Here is a 21,623-nt window from a genome sequence, read left to right as displayed (position 1 = left end):
CTGACCAGTAACGAACGAATACTCGCACACGTGCTTATTTGTCAGTTAGCCGGCCAGTTTCATTTATCAACAAAATACTTTTAGGTTTTTTACATCCAAAGTTGAATATCCTAGAAAAATGAGCGGAGGAGTGTATGGAGGAGGTAACAGTAGTTATTTGTGTGTAATTTGTTGCCATTTTCAGTCTTGCAAAGTTCACGAAATCGCTTTTGTTTGTAGACGAAGTTGGTGCGATAGTGTTTGACATTGGCGCCCATTCAATACGAGCCGGCTATGCGGGTGAAGACTGCCCAAAGGTAATTTGATTTGAATGTTAGAATTGAAATTTGTAGCCGATTTTTTTCTTGTTAGAACAGCTTGTGAGATGCAAAACACCTATGACTGACCCTTGTTTATAGTTTCTGTGAAATAAATTATGCTTGTCTTGTTTAGATTTTGTTTGGTTTACAGAACAGCTCCCAGTTATAAAATTACCACCCCCTCTCCCCCGCCCCCACCGGTCCACCTCAGCTGTTTATCCCCTGAAGAGAAATGTTAAAAAAAGAATAATACAAGTGCAAATGTTAAACTTTCCTTGGAAAAATATGACACTTGCCAAATCTTCATGTTTGTTTGTTAATCCAAGGTTAAAAGTTCAATGTTTACTTTGTCAAGCCAAGGTTTTTTTTTCTTTTGCTTTAAAGGAGTAGCTCACCCCAAAAAGCTTACTTTGTTTGTCTTCGCTCATAGCAAGTAAACATTCACTTTTTCCACTGACCGAAGTTTCAGCCTCTGAAGTACCTATTATCCTGAAGAAATTTGTCTCGAAAGAAGCAGCTTTGGAGGTGGCCATTTTTGAATTGTCTTGGTAGCCAGGCAGTGTTTATGTGACACCATTCCGTAAGACTCAAAATTGGTGAGAAGGAGAAAAACCTACAACTGACACAGCATCCTTCACAAGGTCAGCAAAATCTATTTTTTCCAGCGACCGTCCACGTCACTATCTTCAATGCTTTCGTTTCAGAGTTTGGAGCACGTTTGGCTCAAAATAATATGGCTCAAGAGCAGCCATAACCCAGAGTGGTAGTTAAAAGGCTTGTCGGAAGCCGTTTGGATAAAATCTCTCGGATGGAATGATGTCACGAAAATGTGGTCTGGCTGCTGAGTACTGTTCAAAATTGCAACAACGATGTTTGAATTTTAGGCTTATTTGGAGACAAATTTTATAAGGAAAAACTGCACTTTAGAGGCTGAAACTTCAGTGAGTGGCTAAACTTAGTGCAAGGTTTTTCTTTGCATTGACAAAAAATATATGTTTTTTTGGAGTGACCTCCTTTAAGAATTGCTCATTGATGAAGATAGGAAAATGAGCCTCTGTCATCAGTTAACATGTAACAGGGATAGTAAAAAATTTTAAACATCAACAGCAACTGAACTGAGAAAACATACATGTACATTAGAAACTTCACCTTGCCATAATACCTGTACATGTATTTATATGGCAGAATGAAAGCAGTTCTATCAATCATTGGAGTTGTTAATGTTAGGGGTAGCAAATGGTAAATGTGAGACTTTGTGAGACAGCCAGGCAAGCGTTTTTCTCTGCAAGCCCAAGACATTTTGACTTTTTTGGTTGCAAGACCGAGACTTCAAAGTACGAGTGTGAGATGTTCTTACCCTGAAAATTCGATCCCCAGATTTAGTTGAGAGCTAGAATAAGCTTGTGCAGCCTTTTAGCCAGCTTCTTCGAACTGGCTGGAACTGGAAATTCGATTATAATTTAACACACTACATTAAGATATCCCAGAACAAAATAATTGTTTTTCTGGCACCAAAACGGACGTATGCGTTATGTTACAGTAGGTTTTGTGGAATTCAGACAATTTAGGGGAAGTTAGGACTAACTTTTTCTAAAATATGTAAGTTGCTTCATTGAAATTCAATATCAAGTGACAGGAAGACATTGTTTATAAAAACAGAGAAACGAATGAATCGAGACTTCAAGACCTTCAGCCTTGCAAAAAATTGAGACTCCGAGACAACTTTGTATAAAAATTAAGACTGCGAGATGCTCCTAACCGCTAAAAAATGAGACTGTGTGACCTGTGAAATTCGGTTAAAATTTTGCAGGACCCAGAACTTTTGAAGGACCATTCACAACCCCAAATGTTCAATGTACAAATACATGTATCAACTGATAAACTTGGGTTTATAATAGTCCCCATCTACATGTAGTTAAAAAGGGACAAACAGAATTACCCATGTACCTGTGGGGTAAGTACATGTAACTTTTCTCGCTCACTTGCATTCAGACTGGGACAAGACCCACCATCCGTTGACTAAATAGGGTTATAATAACCAACAAGTGAACTTAGTCTGAAACATTCCATTAACTGAATAAACTTGTGGTGCATTGGCAGTTTGTTTTGATGCGGCAAACTGTAATTTGGGCAAAGTTTTTTCCATTTGAGCCAATCAGCCAGTCAGTGGTCTTCTAGGTTAGTCATGCTCTGTAGGGTTCTCATACAGGGTTTTGCGGGGCTTATTCTTCCAGCCGAGTGAGAGGGTGAAGTTGCTTCTACTGCCATTTGTGCTTGTATAGTGTTTTTGCTCCCTCACCTCCCTCCCTTTTGCTGGTTATGGTGGGATGGCCCGAGGCTTACATGTATATCTAATACTAATATAGTTGATTTTGAATTTGTTGTTTCTTCAGTATGACGTCCCTACTTATGTGGGAGTGTTAGAGGAAGAGGTTAAAGATGAACTCATGGAAACGGATGTTCCTAGTGAAGGTAAAGATTGTCCTTGTGCTGTCGTGGTAATACAGAAATAATAACCCCCTTGTTGTTGTCATTTTTTAAAATGCATTATTGAGCTGTACACTATGTGTTTTTATGGTGATTTTGTTCCAGAAAAACCTAAACTTCCTGAGAAAAAGTACTATATTGACACAAATCACATTCATATTCCAAAGGAGAACATGGAACTCATAAATCCTGTTAAAGATGGAATGAGTGAGTATGAGGAGTATTTTAATTGAGTATTGATGTAATTTATTTGACTGAATTGACCTTTAAAAAATTTTAAAAAATGTGCATTTAAGGGCTCTTTAACTGATCTTTTTGAGCTGTTGCTATCAAAAATTGATTCTTGTGTAACCTCGTTAATTTTATGCTAGGGAATATATGAAAGATTGTACACGTATATTTGAACTGTGAAGAAAGATATAAAGACATGATTGACCATCGCAGTTATACACAATGCAGCTGTCAAATTAAGCCTGAAAAAAAATTCAGGCCTGAACGGCTTTCAAACCCATGACCTCTGCGATACTGGTGCGGTGCTCTACCAACTGAGCTATATGTATCAAGCCAACTGAGAGCTGGTCACACTGTGAGTGTGTAATATACCCGTAGGTGATGAAGAATGCAAGTGGATATATGAAAGATGATATTTTGAACTGTGGAGAAAATATATATGTAGACATAATTGATCATTGCAGGTATACACAACTTAAGTGGTTGTGAAATTAAAGCCTGAAAAAAAAAAAATTCAGGCCCGACCAGCTCTCAGTTGACTTGATAGCTCAGTTGGTAAAGCACTGCACGGGTATTGCAGAGCTCATAGGTTCGAATCCGGTTCAGGCCTGAATTTTTTTCAGGCTTTAATTTCACAGCTGCTTAAGTTGTGTACTTGTATACCATAAATCCTCAAATTAGCACCCAGGGCGCTTATTTCAAATTTAGGAGAAGACAGGGTTGCTTAATCAAGGGGGGGTGGGGGCGCCTTGGGCTTATTGAGTTTTTAACAAATTGTGGCCTGACATGACCATTTTTTAATACATCATCTCCTCGTAAACAACAACATAAGCTGTTTATTGACATAAAAAGCTGATCCTAAAGTTTAAATCGCGGTACTGTTATTACCTAATGTGTTCAACGTGTTCACGTAGGTGTTCACAAACTGAAACAATGTACAAATTAAATACTACATGACAAAAACTATAAATCAGGGTTCTCCCGAAACTTTGAAGTAGAGGGAGAATAACTTTGAGTAGGCAGCGGACAATGCCGATAAAAAGACGCGGAGTAGTTTTATCGGAGCCACGTGGAGGGGGGGGGGGGGAGGCACTGCAACCATTTATTGGGGGGTGCGGGAGCCTCCCCGGGAAAATTTTGTAATTGGGGTTCTAAAAAGTGCATTTCAGTGTATTTTAAGCGATCCTGGTTTTGTTCTTTTCTCAAAGAAAAGCAATTTCACCGAGAAGAACATACATGTAATGTAATGTGTTAGTTAAACAGGTTAATCATCGTCATCCGTATCAAATAATCAAAAAAATATCAAAAACGTCAAAAACGTTCTCAATTTCTGGTCAATGACGCGTGTAAAAACAGATGAAAAAGCCAAACGAGAAAAGAGTTTTGCTGGCATTGAAGGCACTAGATTGAGGTTTGACATTTATTTTGCTGAAAGACAAGTTTTGAGTGGCTTTAACACAGACTGTGCTAAGGGTGGAATTCGTTGAATGTGATGAAGCTTGTGATTGGTAACCGTTTCAAGCTCAGAATTTTTTCTGATTAAGCGTGCGGACCATCATCAACGTTTTGCTGGGTTTATCGCTTCATTTTCAGAGGAAAAACTGAGCTTTAACTTAACCATGGCTGTCAAATATTTCAGTGCTGCTGTCACGGCTCAGTGCCCACGTCATGTTTTTGGCGGCAATTCTCACGGCCCGAATGATTTCAGATTTCTTTTATCTTACAGCTATAAGAGTTGTATTTTTTAATCGCTACGTATTTGTTGAGAAAATTAGACCTGTTGCTTTTATGCTTAATTTTATAGACGGATAGGCTCACATTGTTACAAATAAATTTTTTTCATAATTTATTTACTCTGAGTAGCTGGCGCGCCAAGGACGACTAGACGGCGAATTTCGCCGGTTGCCGGAGCTTACGGAGAACTCTGATACATCCTTTGTTGTTGCATTACTCGTCCACAAAATGGGGGGAAAGGGAGGGGTGCTTATTCAAGGGGGGGTGCTTATTTTAAATTTCGGCCAATAGGAGGGGCACTTACTCAAAAGGGGCGCTAATTTGAGGATTTACGGTAACTACAATGATCAGTCATGTCTTCTTTTCTCGTCATATTAGTTAGTTCAGAGTTATTTCATGTATTTATGTTTTTCATGATCAGTAACACCAGTGATGATGTCACTAGGCCACGCCCATGGCCATGTGACTAATTCTGAAAAAATATGTAATGATTCCCAAACATATCACTTAATCGGGATTTTTTTCATTGATTAAATATTTTTATTATAATCGTTATTGTGCTATGCATTGATTTTGTTTCATTTGTAAAACGTCAGATTTTAAGAGAATTTGATTTGTAGTGTTGAAAAGTTGTAATTTTCTGAAAAAAAGCACAAGTTCACAAAAGGAATGCATAGCTATGTTTTCAACATTGGCTTAAATCATAACTCGTGGAAAAAAGCTGGTTAGGAAAAAATGGCATTTCCTTTAGCAATTAAGGAAACTGCGCAGTTCACACTACCAGCGGCAGCCTCAAACAAAGCACACAAAAGCCTCATGGAGTTTTCTTTTACCCTCAGTTTTTGTTTTTCCGTTATTTATTTATTTTTTGCTTGCACTTTATTACTTTGTATTTTGTGGAACACAAGGAAACAGCATCTAAAATGTCATTGAATTAGCAAGTTGTTGAATTGCTCAAATTTCCGCATTCAGGTTGACGCAAAAAACCAGAAGTGAAATGTCACCTCCCTAACAACGCGCGTGAGCATGTAAATGAATCGGTTAATGGGCCCTTAATTACGTATAGAAGTAAGAGAGTTTTAGACAGTACAGTACAAAGCCCATATGCAAACAACTTTATTTTCTGTTTTCACTTGGAATTTGTTCCTCCAATGTGCAGTGAATTTTAGAAAGTGTAGGATAAAAGTGTTCACCTTGCTAACTCACTTTTTCAATGAATATCCTGTATATTATGGAATGTTGGTCATTTTGCCTACATGTACAAGTCATTTTGCCTACAGGACAAGTTGATTCGCCTGCATCAAAGATGGTTTTGTGAAGACATATCAACATCACTGTCAGTCTTCTTTTGGTGAAAGGGAGGTGGAAAGGAAAATCATGCAACAGCAGTTGTAAACTGGGGGAACAACAGTTGACACCTGAAGGAATAATGAAAATTCTCGATCGTGATTGGTTCTCCGTGCACCTATTTGCCACGTAATCGACACGCAATCACATGGGTGTCCAATTACAGGTATCCAATTTGAACTTTTGGTAATTGGACACCTGTAATTTGATACCCACGTGATTTGCACATCAATTGCATGCGGTGTAATGGCTTTCTTTGCAATGTTGCCTACAGCTGTTCAAAACTTACACAATGTATGAAACATGCTACAGATGTTTTCGCTCAAAAGAAGTTCTCAAAAGACATTTTTTAATTCCGAAATTTACTATAGATATGATTAATTAGTAATTGGACCTCGTGCCGTACAATTTAGGGGGTAATCATGCTTGTAATTTCAAATCGGCCTCACGCTTTGCGCTCGTCAGTTTTTGAAATTACTTACACAATTACTCCCTGAATTGTACTCCACTCGGTCCAATTACTATTACTAATAAGTATTTAGTGGAGCCAAATCGAATCAATGTAGGTGAATCGACTGAGAGTGTGTAGGCAAAACAACTTTGATCATGTAGGTGAATCGACTTCGATTTACATGTAGGCAAACTGACTTGTAGGCACATCAACTTCTGGGCGGAACGACCGGCTTTCATATTGTGTGATTAGTCTCTTTCATTTATGTTATAACTACATGTCATAAAATTTACTTGTCTGTTGACTTTTTTCCAATGCAGTTGAAGACTGGGATACATTTGAAAAGCTGTTGGACTACCTCTATGTCAAGGATATCAAATCTGAATCAGCCCTTCACCCAGTTCTTATGTCTGAGGCTTCTGTAAGTTACCCTGCGAGACAGCGCTTCCCTTCTCTTTCTGCGAGGCAAGAGATGGAAAGGAACCTCTGCTTGCAACCCATGGCAGTCAGGGCTGTCATTAAGTTTTAAGTTTGTAATTCACCTGTAACCTTGATCTTCACACCTGTAGCAAACTTGTTACTTTAAGGGTGAATTGTATCAACTACAGGCCAGTTCTCCTGTAGCATCAAGGGTCCATCAAACATACTCAGCCATAATGGGTGTTAAGGGTTTTGCCCCTCATTGACAGCCCTGGCAGTTAACTGCAAAGTATCTAATAAGTGCAATGGACCATCACAGTTGAAACTATTGTCCAAGCTGCACTATATTGACTGGCACATCTGCTCAGAAGTACTGCATGTACTGTGCAGTTGTCTTAACAGCCATGCACTTGCATGTACATACATTGTAGAGTCTGAATTGTGTACTGCCCATATCAAAAACAGTGATAATCTACATGTACATGCTCAGTGGTCCTACGACTGTAGCTGGGATAAGTGAAACCCTATTAACCGATAACTGTTGTATAATACATGTATAAAGATGTTGCTATACATGCAGGGTTCTAGAAGATCATTGTTTCAAGGGAGGGTGTCAATGAAGAATTCCAACAGGTCAATTCCCACTGCTCCCACCCAATCATTAGATTTTCTGTTAATTTGTTGGGTCATGTAGCTGACATTGTCGGGTTTTTGACCCGAGACCCCTCACTTATTTCAGGAACACTGGTTAGGTGTATGTCATATAAACAATGTCAAATTAAACGAAATGAAATAAAAGAATGCTTTAGAATTAACTTTTTACACTTACAAGGTTACCTACATCTATATTTGTGTGTTTTCTAGTGGAATGTCCGCCCAAAGCGAGAGAAGCTCACAGAATTGATGTTTGAAAAGTACAACATCCCAGCGTTTTTCCTGTGCAAGAATGCAGCACTGACAGCATTTGCAAATGGCAGATCCACAGGGCTTGTGATAGATTCAGGAGCAACGCAGACCAGTGCTGTACCAGTACATGATGGATATGTTCTACAACAAGCTATTGTCAAATCTCCTTTAGCTGGGGATTTTATCACTGCTCAATGTCGTCAAATGTTTGAGGAACAAAACATTGAAATTGTGCCACCCTATGTCATAGCTAGTAAGGTAGGTAACTTGATTGAAATATTTGAAAAACTATGATATGCCTTTCTATATTTTATTCTATGACTGAGAAGATCACTTCATTGTGATTGGCTGAGAGCAGGCCAATACATTAGTAATTCCTAATTTGCTCTGCAGTGCAAACTAACAGCTACGTATACGCAGTTTTCTCAGTCATATAGTAAACGAGTAATCGTATTAAAGCTCAAGCAATTACGTGTAAGGATTAACACTATTCGTGATATTTAGAAATTCTTTAAAATTGTACTCGCCTATTGGATAAAGGCTCTTGCAATTTTGAGAGAATTTTCAACTATCACTTGTACTGTAGGGTAAATCTTTAATTGCATTTGCATTCATATGATTACCTACACTGTATACTAAACTGTAGAACTGAAAAAATGCTAGGAAAAAATCAGATTCCCCAACAGTGAATCAAACCCATAACACCCTGATTTCATGGAAAGTGCTCTAACCACTGAGCGAATTATGGTCACTTCACTCCATTGTGAGATCACTCCAAGTCATTTCACTCCAACCAAAAGTTAGATAGCTCTACACGATAAGTGACTTTGCTCCACTCCAGTAAGAAATTGCAGGTCTTTTTATAAATATGTGTGATCAATAAAGCAGAACTACATGTAATAATTTTTGTTGAAGCCAAACTTTTGTCGGTTCGGGTTCATCACAGCGTCGATTCACAGTGGCTTCATACACCTGCTAACACAACATAATTTTTTTCAATTATACTTTGGCCCTCCTCAAAATAGATTCTTCTATGTTTTAATATTGGAAATTCATCTACATGTATATATTTTAATCGATTGACATTAACCTCAGTTAGGTTAGTTAGGTACAATCTAGTAAGCACTTAGAACTTAAGTTAGTTAACACTCAATTACAACATGGAGCAAAGTCACTTCTCGTATGGGGTGATCTAACTTTTGGTTGGAGCCAACTGACTTGGAGTGATCTAATCCTGGAGCGAAGTGACCGGCTATGCTAGCTTGTTAGCTTGATTACATATACATGTAGTTTATTTGGTGGCAATACTCTGGACTGTATTATTTTTAGGAAGTATCTAAAGAAGGTGGACCAGCTATTTTCACAAAAAAGAATAACCTTCCATCTGTCACGAAATCATTCCACAGGCACATGGTGAATGTAAGTGTTATTTTAACACTCTTGTTTCTTATGAATAGTATTGTTTGTCTTTGAGTCATTTCCAGATTCAAAATTGGAGAGTTGCTGACATCTACATGTAGTACTACAACACTCTCTTGGTGGTTCACTGTCCGTTACTAGAGACTTACAGAATCATAATTTATAACAAAATAATAATAATAATAATAATAATAATAATAATAATAATAATAACAATAATAATAATAATAATACTTATATAAGTTATTATTAAATTACTGTGAAGTTTATATGAAATAATTCAAACTTCACATCATTTCACTCCTCACGGGAAGATATGAACTCAACTAATTGACCTCGCTCCCAATGTGTGGCTTCATAGCTCAGTTGGTAGAGCATCGCACCGGTATCGCGGAGGTCATGGGTTTGAATCCCGTTGAAGCCCTGATTTTTTTTCAGGCTTCTTCTTTCCAATTACTTAAATTGGAAAATTAACTGCAATGATCATTCTTCACTTTCACTTTGATTAAATTACTGTTATTATAACCCTCATAGGGTAGGTCAGCTCCATTTTCTGGCTTCAAATCAAGCCCTTCCATGCCCAACAACTCTGCCATGTCCCATCATGAATTGGTACAATATTTTCCCTAAGTTGTAAGTGTATTTGTAAAAAGGAAGAGGCAGTGAGCACTTCCATAGCAGCATGCACATGTGTATGGTACAGTAAACTACGTTTAAACAATAACTTTGTTTTAACCTTCACAGGAGACCATACAAGATTTTCAAGTCAGTGTTCTTCAAGTGTCAGATGGCCCTTATGATGAAAGGTTTGATTTTTCCTTCTTTCCATTTTCCTAATTGGTCTTACAGTGTAGTGCAGTATTAAAGTTCATTGGTCAGTGTTATTTACAGCTCTGTCGTTTTCTGAAAGACTGTTTTGGGTGGATTTTATACACTACAGCTCACTAGCCCTCCAAAAAATAAGGGAAAATGCCTTTTTCTTTCATACATATAAAACAAGTACAGTTTAGGAATTACAAATAGCTTTGAGATGAGAATGAGCATTTTTTTAAAAGTATTATACAGTGTAAAATAGCTTGTATATTTCTTTTCAGTAGAAAAATTGTTTATCAGTGACTTACGTTCTTACTCGTCCACAAAACTTACTTTCCTTTAATTTGATTGATTAATTCATTATTTTGCTTTGGTTTTCAGCATTTTAGGCAATATTCCTGGGGTGGTGTATGAATTTCCCAATGGTTATAACAACACTTTTGGTGTGGAGAGGTTTAGGATATGTGAGGGACTCTTTGATCCCTCAAATGTAAAGGTCAGTATTCATTACCTCAGGGTTACTACATGTATTTTTAACGACTGCTTCAAGGGCCTGCCACACTTTTCTGTGCCTGTGTGGTGACTTGATTTTTTGATAAATTAATAGTTAAACTTTTAGAGTTACATGTAGCTTTGATGCGGAAAATCCCTTTTCGTTGGTCTTGTTGGAACTGTCAACTTTCAGTTATCAAGGCCTTAAGGCCTCATATGTCCCTTGGTGCAATCAGGGGTCGGGCACCAGGCAAATTGACCAGCTGTGAGGACAATTGTACCTGCCTGGTTTGGCCATCTACATGTAGTGGAAAGTTTTTCTTAGAAAGAAGTTGAGTGCCAATAGTTTTGCCCACCTGTTAAAACCAGTTGTCCTCCTGCTGAAAACGATAATGAAACCTTTGAGCAATGTGAAAAGATTATGATGATGATGATGATGATGATGATGACGATGATTCAAGAAGCTATTATTTTGTTGTTGTGAAGGGATTTTGCTTTTGTGTGAAGATCATAGAGAAAATTTGATCAAAAGCGGTAAAAAGCGGTAAAATGAGGTTTCCAACTTAAGGCAACAGATTATGAAGCCACATGAGAAAACTACAAATTATCCCAGGTGGAGTGCGGTAGTGGGTCACACAATAGACCTTTTTCGATTGGGCGGTTTGTTGCCCCATTTCAAACCATGTGATGATACTCTTGAGAATTCTTCCTTTCAAATTTTCAAATAGTCGCGTGCATATGAATAAATAATTTTTAGATGGATAAAAGAACAATTCTCTAGAGAATATCACGTGGTCTGTAATGGGACAACAAACCGCCCAAGCGAAAAAGGTCTATTTCTTTTGGTTAAAAACCTTCTAGTGGACCTTCTGGTATCAATCAAGTCGTACAGACACAGGCTCTTTAATTTATGGAGCAGTTCATCTCAAAAACTATTTGATGGATTATATTCCTGAATGTGATGCTACATGTGTTTTTGAATGTATCATGTTTTATCTTGCGTTATTGTTTAAGGGTATCGAAGGTAGTACCGCCATTGGTGTCACGCAAGTAGTCACGACAAGTGTAGGAATGACCGACATCGACATTAGAGCAGTAAGTAAAACTACAAGTACTGTAAATAACGTTCATTTGAATGGTCGCACACTAGAGTTTCACTAAGTTAGAATCTCCGCCTTGCAGCATAATAAACAATACGAATAATAAACAATGCGAATTTAGTAAAAATAGAGCTGTAACCAGGATAAGACATATTGGAATAAGAACGTTCTCTGGTTAAAAATATATTAAAAACATAAGCTTTCGGCTATCAGTCTATAGCCTTTAACGAATGAAGAATGTAGCGCGCAAGTGAAAATATATACGAATGGGGTGCGAAAAATTGAGAATAAAAACAAGCGTGAAAAAAGCAAGAAGATAAAAATGTAAATGAGGCCTGTTTACAATAAAATAGAATATTGCCTAGGCAACGGTTTTGAGTTGTTATCCGCGTCGACGGTTTTTGCTGTGTGCCAAGATTCTAGTGTTTTTCTAACGCGGTAATTGCCTTTGTCAATGACACAAGCATTGTCGAAATCAATGGAGTGATTGTTTTGCCACGCATGGTTGGCAACATTAGAGCCACTTGAATAGTTCTTCAAGTTTCGTTGATGTTCCTTTTTTCGGGTTTGGAAGCATCTTCCGGTTTCTCCTATGTAATTCCAAGGGCAGTCTTTACATGGAATTTTGTAAACAACATTACATTGAAAATCTGAGGGTTGTCTGAACTTTGGTGACGGGAATTCTTGTTGAAGGGTTTTAAGTGGTTTTAAGTGGTTTGTGTCTAAGAAGGCAATTTGGCCGTTGTTTTCAAGTTTGATTGTGAAAGAAATTTGAATACATTCGGAGCAAATTAAACAATGACAAGACATTACGATCCAGAACAATTCTCAGCACAGATGACATCATTTCTCTACTGGATTTCACTCTTTCAAACAATTATTTTGTTTATAATAACTGCATATACAAACAGATCCACGGCTGTGCAATGGGCAGTCCAGTCAGCCCCATGGTTGCTAACCCCTGTATGGAAGTGATCGAGGATTTAGCTATCAGTACCTCACCAGTCCCACCAAGGGTTTGGAAACGATATGTTGACGACAGCTTTGTGATTATCAAGAAGGACGCCGTTTCTTCATTCCACGATACTCTTAACGCCTGTGATCCCAAAATTTCTTTCACAATCGAACTTGAAAACAACGGCCAAATTGCCTTCTTAGACACCTTGGTTTCCAGAAGAAATGGAGTTGCCTTTATTGATATATTTCGGAAGCCAACCCATACTGACCGTTATTTGGATTTCTCTTCCCATCATGCAAAAGAACACAAAATCAGCACGGCCTCGACCCTCCTGTTCCGGGCATCCAACCTCCCTAGCAGCTTTGAAGGAAAAACACGTGAAACCAATCATGTTAGGGCCGCGTTAGAAGCTAATGGTTACCCACCGGCTGTTATTTCTAACATCCTCAATAAGAGGCCACCCCCATCTTCAGTTCCTCCACCAGAAGAACTGGTTTCTATGTTCTTCAAATGGGCTGATCCATCTAATACGTACCAGGGTTTTGCATGTCTCCCTTACATCAGCGGCCTAACCGAGCCCCTCACAAGATTACTCCGCAAAAATGATATCCGAGTTGTCAACAAACCACTTAAAACCCTTCAACAAGAATTCCCGTCACCAAAGTTCAGACGACCCTCAGATTTTCAATGTAATGTTGTTTACAAAATTCCATGTAAAGACTGCCCTTGGAATTACATAGGAGAAACCGGAAGATGCTTCCAAACCCGAAAAAAGGAACATCAACGAAACTTGAAGAACTATTCAAGTGGCTCTAATGTTGCCAACCATGCGTGGCAAAACAATCACTCCATTGATTTCGACAATGCTTGTGTCATTGACAAAGGCAATTACCGCGTTCGAAAAACACTAGAATCTTGGCACACAGCAAAAACCGTCGACGCGGATAACAACTCAAAACCGTTGCCTAGGCAATATTCTATTTTATTGTAAACAGGCCTCATTTACATTTTTATCTTCTTGCTTTTTTCACGCTTGTTTTTATTCTCAATTTTTCGCACCCCATTCGTATATATTTTCACTTGCGCGCTACATTCTTCATTCGTTAAAGGCTATAGACTGATAGCCGAAAGCTTATGTTTTTAATATATTTTTAACCAGAGAACGTTCTTATTCCAAATGCGAATTTAAGTATCTTCTGAAATCCTTTCTACACCTGAAGGATATTTCTACTAGTATAGTTATATTTCTAGTCCCACATTGGACATAATTTCACTCGTATCGCCAACCTGTTAAAGTAAAATAATACCTCATGAGTACTGCTCAATAGCTTTCATTTGAATCGTCGCACACAGGGGTTTTATTAACAGGGTTCGTACGGGTCCTGGAAAACCTGGAAAGTCCTGTAATCTTATTGTGGCATTTTCAAGGACTGGAGAGTCCTGGAAAGGGCTACTGGTCCTGGAAAGTTCTGGAAATCTGTTAAACTCAAGTAAAAAAGCATGAAATGTATGACAGACAGTAAGGAGAATTAACATTAAGATCTTGGCAGTGAAAGGGTTAATGTGAATTTTAGAGTCCTGGAAAAATCAATCTGAGTCCCGGAAAAGTCGAGGAAAAGTCCTGGAAATTTGTTTCTGAAAAAGGGTACGAGCCCTGTATTAAGTTAGAATCTCCGCCTTGCAGCATAATAAACAATACCTCATGAAAGTACTGCTCATTAGCTTACATTTGAATGGTCACACACTAGTAGGGTTTCATCCATAAACTTGAACGTTAAAACCACCGCCCTGCGCATGATAAACAGTACCACATGAACGTTATGCTCAGTAGCTTTCATTTGAATGGTCGCACACTAGGGTTTCATCCACAGACCTAAAAGTTCGAACCACCTTGTACAGCATAGTAAACAGTACCACATGAAAGTACTGCTCAATAGCTTTCATTTGAATGGTCGCACACTAGGGTTTCATCCACAGACCTAAAAGTTCGAACCACCTTGTACAGCATAGTAAACAGTACCACATGAAAGTACTGCTCAATAGCTTTCATTTGAATGGTCACACGCTAGGTTTTCATCTATAGACTAGAAAGTTAAAGAACCACCTTGTACTGCTAACTAAACAGGATAATATAGATAGGACCCTGCGCGTGCTCTGATCGGTCAAAAACCCATGTTATATCAGAGTATAAAACATAGAAAAAGCGTGTTTTATTGTTAGCCATATTTCCTCTAGTCAACATTGTTGTTGGAGAAAAAGCACTTCTTTGAAGAAATTTGTGATGGAGTTCTCTGCAAAGCAGCAGAAAGCTTTGAAGACGAGGCATGTAGCACTTGTGGTATTAAATTGCGTCGGTTTGTCGATCTGTGTGCTTTGTTGTTTCTACTCGCGGCGTGGAAATCTATATCATAAAGCAAATGAAGAAGCCTAAGCCGTGTATTACACTGTAATAAAACACTCCAGACATCTGAGAACTCTCGAGAAATGTAGAAAACACTCGCCTGCGGCTCGTGTTTTCTACGTTTCCCTCGTGTTCTCAAATACCCATCTTGTTTTATCACAGTGTAATATACGGCTTAGGCTTCTGTATTTGTACCATATGTACCATATGCAATAGCTTTCATTTGAATGGTCGCACAGGAGGCGGTTTTATCCAAAGACTTTAAATTCAGAACCTCCATCCCACTCCATAGTTAACAGCACCACATCAAAGGACTGCCAAATCAGCGGCTTATTCGTCATAGCAAAAACTACCACAGGAACGTTTTGCGCAGTAACATATTTAAACAATCTTTTGGAATGTAAGACTAAGGATTAACCTTGCTCCCCAGGGATTGTTTGGAAGTGTGATTGTCACAGGTGGTAACACTCTTCTCCAAGGCTTTATCGAAAGACTCAATCGTGAACTTCTCTCCAAGACTCCGCCTGTAAGTATCGTAACATCATTTACGTTGCTGGTCGTTAAGCATTGTGTTGAACATAACGCTATCCACACCATCTTTATCAAACATGATAGACCGTGTTTTAACAAATTTCCAAACACCTAGAAGAGAGGTGAAAACACCACGCGTAGTGAAGTATACTTGACGAACTTCAAGGTGTTTGAAATTGTGGTAAAACACTCTTGAATGCTATACATGTATATACTATAGGTGAAGTTAATCATGTCCAAACACCGTCGCGGTGGTGATTTCCTTTGTTTGGACTTGATGAATTATTAGTTTGAGGAGTTATATTTGTAGCGGTCATCATTTACACGAACATTTGAAACGGTTTCCCCAATCAAACTCTCAGGCAGAGGGTTGGCGGTCTTTAACGTAAGATTTATATTGCTTGGCAAGACAGTTGACTGTCGCAGCTGCCCTCTCTAATGAGAGGTACAAAATAATAGATACAAAAAAGGGAAACCTGATAAAGTTATTATGGACAAGTTCTGTTAGCGACCCAACTAGGGGGTTAGTAACATGCTATCTTTGTACACTGTGGGACTGGGGTTACGCGCCAGTTGCTTAGAGACTGACTTCACCTTTTCCATACTTAGAGTTGTACCCAGTGAAAGTGATAGTATGTCCACAGATCCTCTATTTTGTCGTTAGTTCGCCGAGATCGCGAGCAAAAGTATTAAGCGCAAGGGATCTGCAAAAGAGGCCCGAACAGAAGTAAATAAATGTTTGTGGACAGACTATGGAAGAAACAATTTGTGTCCTTTTTGTTGTTGTTTTTGTTGTGTTTAGAGCATGCGTTTGAAGCTGATCTCCAATAACACGGCTATGGAAAGGAGGTTTAACCCTTGGATAGGCGGCTCTATTCTGGCGTCACTGGTAAGTGTCCCGGACTTACTTTACGACGGACAGTTAAGGAGGACGGGAGGTCTAGACTATGCTACGTTGAAAGTAATGACTTAGGTTTTTGGAATTACTTACGTTTTAGCTAGATTGTGACAACAATGAATGTCCGCCAGTTTTGACGGCATTTTAAATTCGCCAGTGGTGACGTCACTGTGCACGGAATCGACTCATCTTCCTACTCTCCCGGGTAGATGAGAGACCCTGGGAACGAAGTTGCGATTCAAGTTGTATTAAGTTAATTCTCATGGTATTGCCCACAATGCGATCGATAAGCCAAATGGGACGAATGTTATGGTAGGGGACTCGCCTTGTTACGAAATTATTCGTTATAAAGTCTTGAATCCGTCAAATTATTTCTGTTCAAGGAGAACGGAAGTTGAAAAGTCTTCCTTTATCGTTTAGTTGTGATTTGTGCGAACACTGTAATAATGATTATGCTTGTTTGTTTTGTTCCTGTAGGGTTCATTTCAACAGATGTGGATATCCAAACAAGAATACGAAGACCAAGGAAAAGGATGCGTAGAAAGAAAGTGTCCTTAACTCCTACGCCTTTTATAACAAGAACTAAACTATATTTTGTATTTAGTGTACCATAGAGACGTATCAAGAGCATTCCTAGAGCTCTATTAGATCTTTTTATCCTTCAATAATCTCTCTCCCTCTCTCTCCGGTCTTTTTTTCTCTGTTGAAGTGCGTTTCATCACACCCCGTTATCAACAACTCCCCTCCTATTCACTCTTACTACTCATCTTTCCACTCGTGAATCTCGCGAAAATTCTCTGTAGAGAAACTGGTTTGAAAAACTGGTTATGGGAAGCCCCTCTCCGTTATTTCACATCTAAAAACTGGGAGATTGTCAGAAAACAAGGCGTTAGGCTGGGTATCGGAGATAAAGTAGGATCTCTTGAAGATGCCACAACGTAATCTTTTGTCATGGAATAAAAGATAATTTAAGAACTGGGCGGTGTTCTTGATATCAGAATAATTTAGTTACATCATTCGATGCGTTGTTTTTTCTTCCATTGCCCGAGAGCCCGCCTCGTGACTGCCTATAACGGCTAAATGTGTTTTTCTACAAATAATAATTATTATGCTCATGGTTATTTGTAACCACGCTCTTTTGTGAAAAATGGCAGACCGCTTGCCTGAACTGTCGGGGAATGATTTACGTATGAAAGCAAACTTATTGAACTCTGTCATCGCAAAATATCGTGATTTGTCGGTGTCTCGCGGATCAATTATCTGCCTCATTCTTCGGCTTTGGCAAATAATTGAGCTGCTCGCCACTGATAAATCACGATATTTTTTCTCGACCTCTTCCAATAATTGTTAATTGTTTACATGTTGGAGCTGTGAGCATTTTACTGGAACTTTTATGTCGGAAAGGTAACTCTCATGTCAGCGACATCACCCTGTTTTAGTGTGGCTTGCACGAATTGTAAACGACTCAATGTATCTAATCCGGGCGGGTTCCGGGCGGAATTTAACGGTGAACAGAGCGCTTGTCACGTCGTTTACTGGAGAGCTTGGGTATTAGTTTGCTGAACACCTCAAAGCGTGAAGTCGGTCATTTTTGCTTTTGCGAATATGTTGTTTTTTGCCCATCGGCCTTTGCTCACACGTAGATGAAACCTGGGAGAGGTATTTATGACTGTGGTCATGTATCCGTTACAACAGCAGCAAGGTCGGCGAGGTCAACGAATAGATACAAGAGACTCGGAAGACGATCTTGTTCAGCTTGTTTTAATAGCAGATTTCTTGGCTAGAGAATTTGATGGTTTCACACGCTTTCTCTCTTTATGGAGCCCAAGGTAAGCTAAAGTTCATGTCACACTTGGCCTCATTGTTTCTGTATTGTTTTATTTTGTACATACACACTGAAATTCTGGCTGTGTTACCGAAGTTCGATTTTGTATTTTAAAATACTTCAAGCACGGAATTCGAATTGCCTCATCTTTTTAATTTGCTGTCGTTCACACTTGTTCACCACAGATGGTATGCACGTAAACCTTTATTTACGATCGGTTAAATATAAGTTACTTTGAAATGTTTCAGTGATGGATGGACAAATTAAGTCCAAGAGACTGTAAATTTACTTTTTGCGAGAGGGAGATACATGTCAAACACGCATGGTGGCTGGTGATGCAGAGTTTGTTTTTGCTTCTAGACATGAGAGATTGAAGCAAATTGAAATCAAAACTCGAAATAATTATGACTAAGAGAATGCTTGATACTTGTCAACATAAGTATGTTTTGTAATCTTTGAAAAAACTTATGGAAGAGATATATCTGCAATCCTTTTGAATATTACTGCATTGCTAGTGAGATTAGCACAGACAATTACCAAGATATGGATCAAGGAACAAAATACCGTGATTTTCGTTTCCAAGAAAGAAACTTATTGTTATTTTGCTTGCATACATGACAATATGTATTACCCTTATTAGCGGAGCTCCGACGGCCCGAAGGGCCGCCAAGTGGAGCCCCATACTCATATCGGAAAGAAAAGAAATCCATGAATGAATTTTCTCATGGTTTTCATGGCTAGCGGTATTGCTCGTGGGCGCGTACGCACGACGACGACGACGACGACGACGACGACGGCGACGGCGACGGCGGAGTTGCCCAACATGGCGGCCATACTCCAATTAATAGGTCGACAGAGACATGCACCCTCGGTCTCTAGCAGAAGAATGCCATTTTTCTTGGCGGGATTTTTAAAGAAAAGAAAACGCATTTCTATTTGTTATGTCGACAAACGATAGCGGAGGTTGATCTAATGTTTTTAAATAGGGTTGCACTGAAGGAATTAAAAAGAAAGCAAGAATTAACAGGCAAAGAAGTAGCGAAGAAGATCGCGAAAAAGAGCGGGCCAGCGCTGGGGAAGGAGGCGAAACAGTACTGAACAATGGCGTGAATTATAGCGAGTCAAGGGCTAGAGAAAGGAAGTGAAATAATACCGAACAATGCCGTTAACCAAAGCTAACGAGGCCATCCAGGTGATTTGACCGTAAATAATCAACCAATCATCTTCAAGGAGAAATTATTTTTAAAACCGCACAGAATTCTTTGCGCGCCTAGTAGAGCTTGTTCTGGCCTTCGGCATGTATTCCATCGACACATCGATAGCGCAGTGATGATAAACCTGGCAGTTTTCAGTCGGAAGGCTTTTTTTCTCATCATGCTCTGGTTGTGAGTGGAGTTATAACTTTACTACCGAGTATTCTTAAAGATTTTTAAACTAAGAAAAGTTCAGTACACGATTATCTAGACCAACAAAGTCAGTGAGTTGGCTTGTGGGCCTTCTGCATGGGCACATGACATGTTCTCTCCCGCAAGATGTGGTTGAAACTTCTTTCCATTGATCCATACATTTTGATGGCGTATTCAGCTTTGTTGGTTGAAGGAAGTGTGTGCAGAAGACGCAAGGAACCCATCTATGCTGCTCGAACTAAAGATAGATCTTGTACAATCGGATATCTTTCCTCCGGATTCTCATTGGTGTCGTCGCAGAGATCGTAAAGAATGGCAAGTCCTCCATCAGTTGTGGGACTTTGTTCAACATTTCTCGCAGCTTCGTTGTTCCAGGCTCTCTTCCACAGGCCAACAATAGTTTTATTCTATGAGGTTTTTTGTGTCCTACTACTTGTAAGGTTTGCTCCACCCATTTTCCGCCGCTTGCTGAGAAAGACAGTTTTTCTTCTTAAAATCGTGCGCTCGAAAAGTGCAGGTAATCATAGCGCGTTTGCGGGACAAATCTAAAAACTTCCAAGGTCTTGTTTTCACTCCTAACAGGGATAAATTACTGCTTTGGGCTTTAAAATAGAAAGGAAAAATACAAATCAATGTCTAGGTGGCCTCAGTATGGAGGATCAAGTGGTACAGAGTCCGTAGAACTTTCTGGTGAAGGTTTTCTTCCTACAACCGCCGCGAAAACATGAAGATCAGAGCGCTTTCAGATCACAGATTTAAAACAGCTTTTCGGACTTAAGAAACAAAAATGGTAATGTACATTATTACTTCGAAGTTGAATTCAACTTTTGGAACGATTGGTAAAGCCACAGGCGTTAAAATGTCTGGAAAAGCGGTCGGCAAAAACTCAAGCTTTGCGTTAGCGTAAAGAATAATTTGAACATGTGGTCATGCAGTGAAGCGCGTGTGCAAAATTTTGAACAATTTTTTGCTTTTAAATAGGTTTCCACGCCTCAACTTGAATGAAAATCTATTGTTATTGACTTTCCTTTCGCATTCCTTTCATTTGGTTTCCTGCATTTGGGAATTTTAGGTTTTAACGTGAACAGTAACTTGCACGCTGGATTTCTGCATATTTAATTTATGGCGACCTCCAGGCGCTTTGTTTATTTTGTTTATTTGTTTCGTTCAACTATTTCCGCGTCTTATTAAGCTGCTACAGAACCGCTGGGAAAAGAACCAAAATGGCCACCAATTTAATGCAGTTGAAATACGACTGATCTCAAAATAATTGGCTTGTTTTTGTCGTCTTTTTGATTTACGACTTTCATCGTTCTTTCGCAGCGCCGTCGTATTTCGTCGCGCGGCGAAGAAATCACTCGATTTCTTGTTTTCAGATTGATTTTATAAGAGTTCTTCGCTTTTATTTTTCGTTGTTTTCTCAAACGTTAGCCGTTACAAGAATGAAATTCGGTTTTATCTGGTTTCGTTTTGTCCTAATAAAGTCAGTAATTAACTCACTTTCGCAAAGTCAATTTTCTCTGCTTCTGTGGGACATTTTGTCGTGCGGTAAAGAAAAAATGTAATTTCTTGTTTTCTCGTCAGTTTCGTACATCCGGTTGAGTTCTTTTTGTTAATATTTGTTAATATTTCGACCCTTCATTTATTGAACTTTAAATAAACGATGTCTTGAAATCTGATCTTGTGTCTGTGGTTACTGGGCATATAGTTTATTTTTGTGCTTTCGCTCGCGAAATACTTCCAAAAAACGTCAGGGAATCAGGGGCGGGTCGCGGGCAATTTCATTCAGGCGTCAATGGGTTAGTGCATGTTTGATTGTTTGAAGTTGTGTAAGCTGTTTATAAACTGCCCCTGCAAATTTTTGGACAGTGTCATAGTCATCATTTCCCAACCAAAGAGCAACTG

General features: G+C 38.9%; 1 protein-coding gene across 2 annotated transcripts; it reads left to right on the top strand.

The window, feature by feature from the left end:
* The first annotated feature begins 34 nt into the window (after positions 1-34).
* On the top strand, positions 35-18,349 carry LOC145499390 (actin-like protein 6A). Of its 2 annotated transcripts, XM_081478910.1 has the most exons (13): positions 35-143; positions 220-296; positions 2,693-2,771; positions 2,892-2,993; positions 6,870-6,970; positions 7,834-8,133; positions 9,205-9,294; positions 10,039-10,100; positions 10,489-10,603; positions 11,614-11,694; positions 15,489-15,584; positions 16,392-16,478; positions 16,965-18,349. In XM_081478910.1, the coding sequence occupies exons 1-13, from the start codon at positions 119-121 to the stop codon at positions 17,043-17,045; spliced, it is 1,296 nt and encodes a 431-aa protein (XP_081335036.1). In that variant the 5' UTR covers positions 35-118; the 3' UTR covers positions 17,046-18,349. The 2 variants fall into 2 exon arrangements, with proteins under 2 accessions (XP_081335036.1, XP_081335035.1); XM_081478909.1 differs by lacking the exon at positions 16,965-18,349 and having other exon boundaries at positions 16,392-16,911.
* Positions 18,350-21,623: the final 3,274 nt, after the last annotated feature.

The sequence above is a fragment of the Orbicella franksi genome, chromosome 10 (assembly GCF_964199315.1).
Source record: "Orbicella franksi chromosome 10, jaOrbFran1.1, whole genome shotgun sequence".
NCBI classification, from domain to species: Eukaryota; Metazoa; Cnidaria; class Anthozoa; order Scleractinia; family Merulinidae; genus Orbicella; species Orbicella franksi.
Note: the sequence above shows the minus strand (reverse complement) of the source record. Positions and strands in the feature narration are given on the sequence as shown.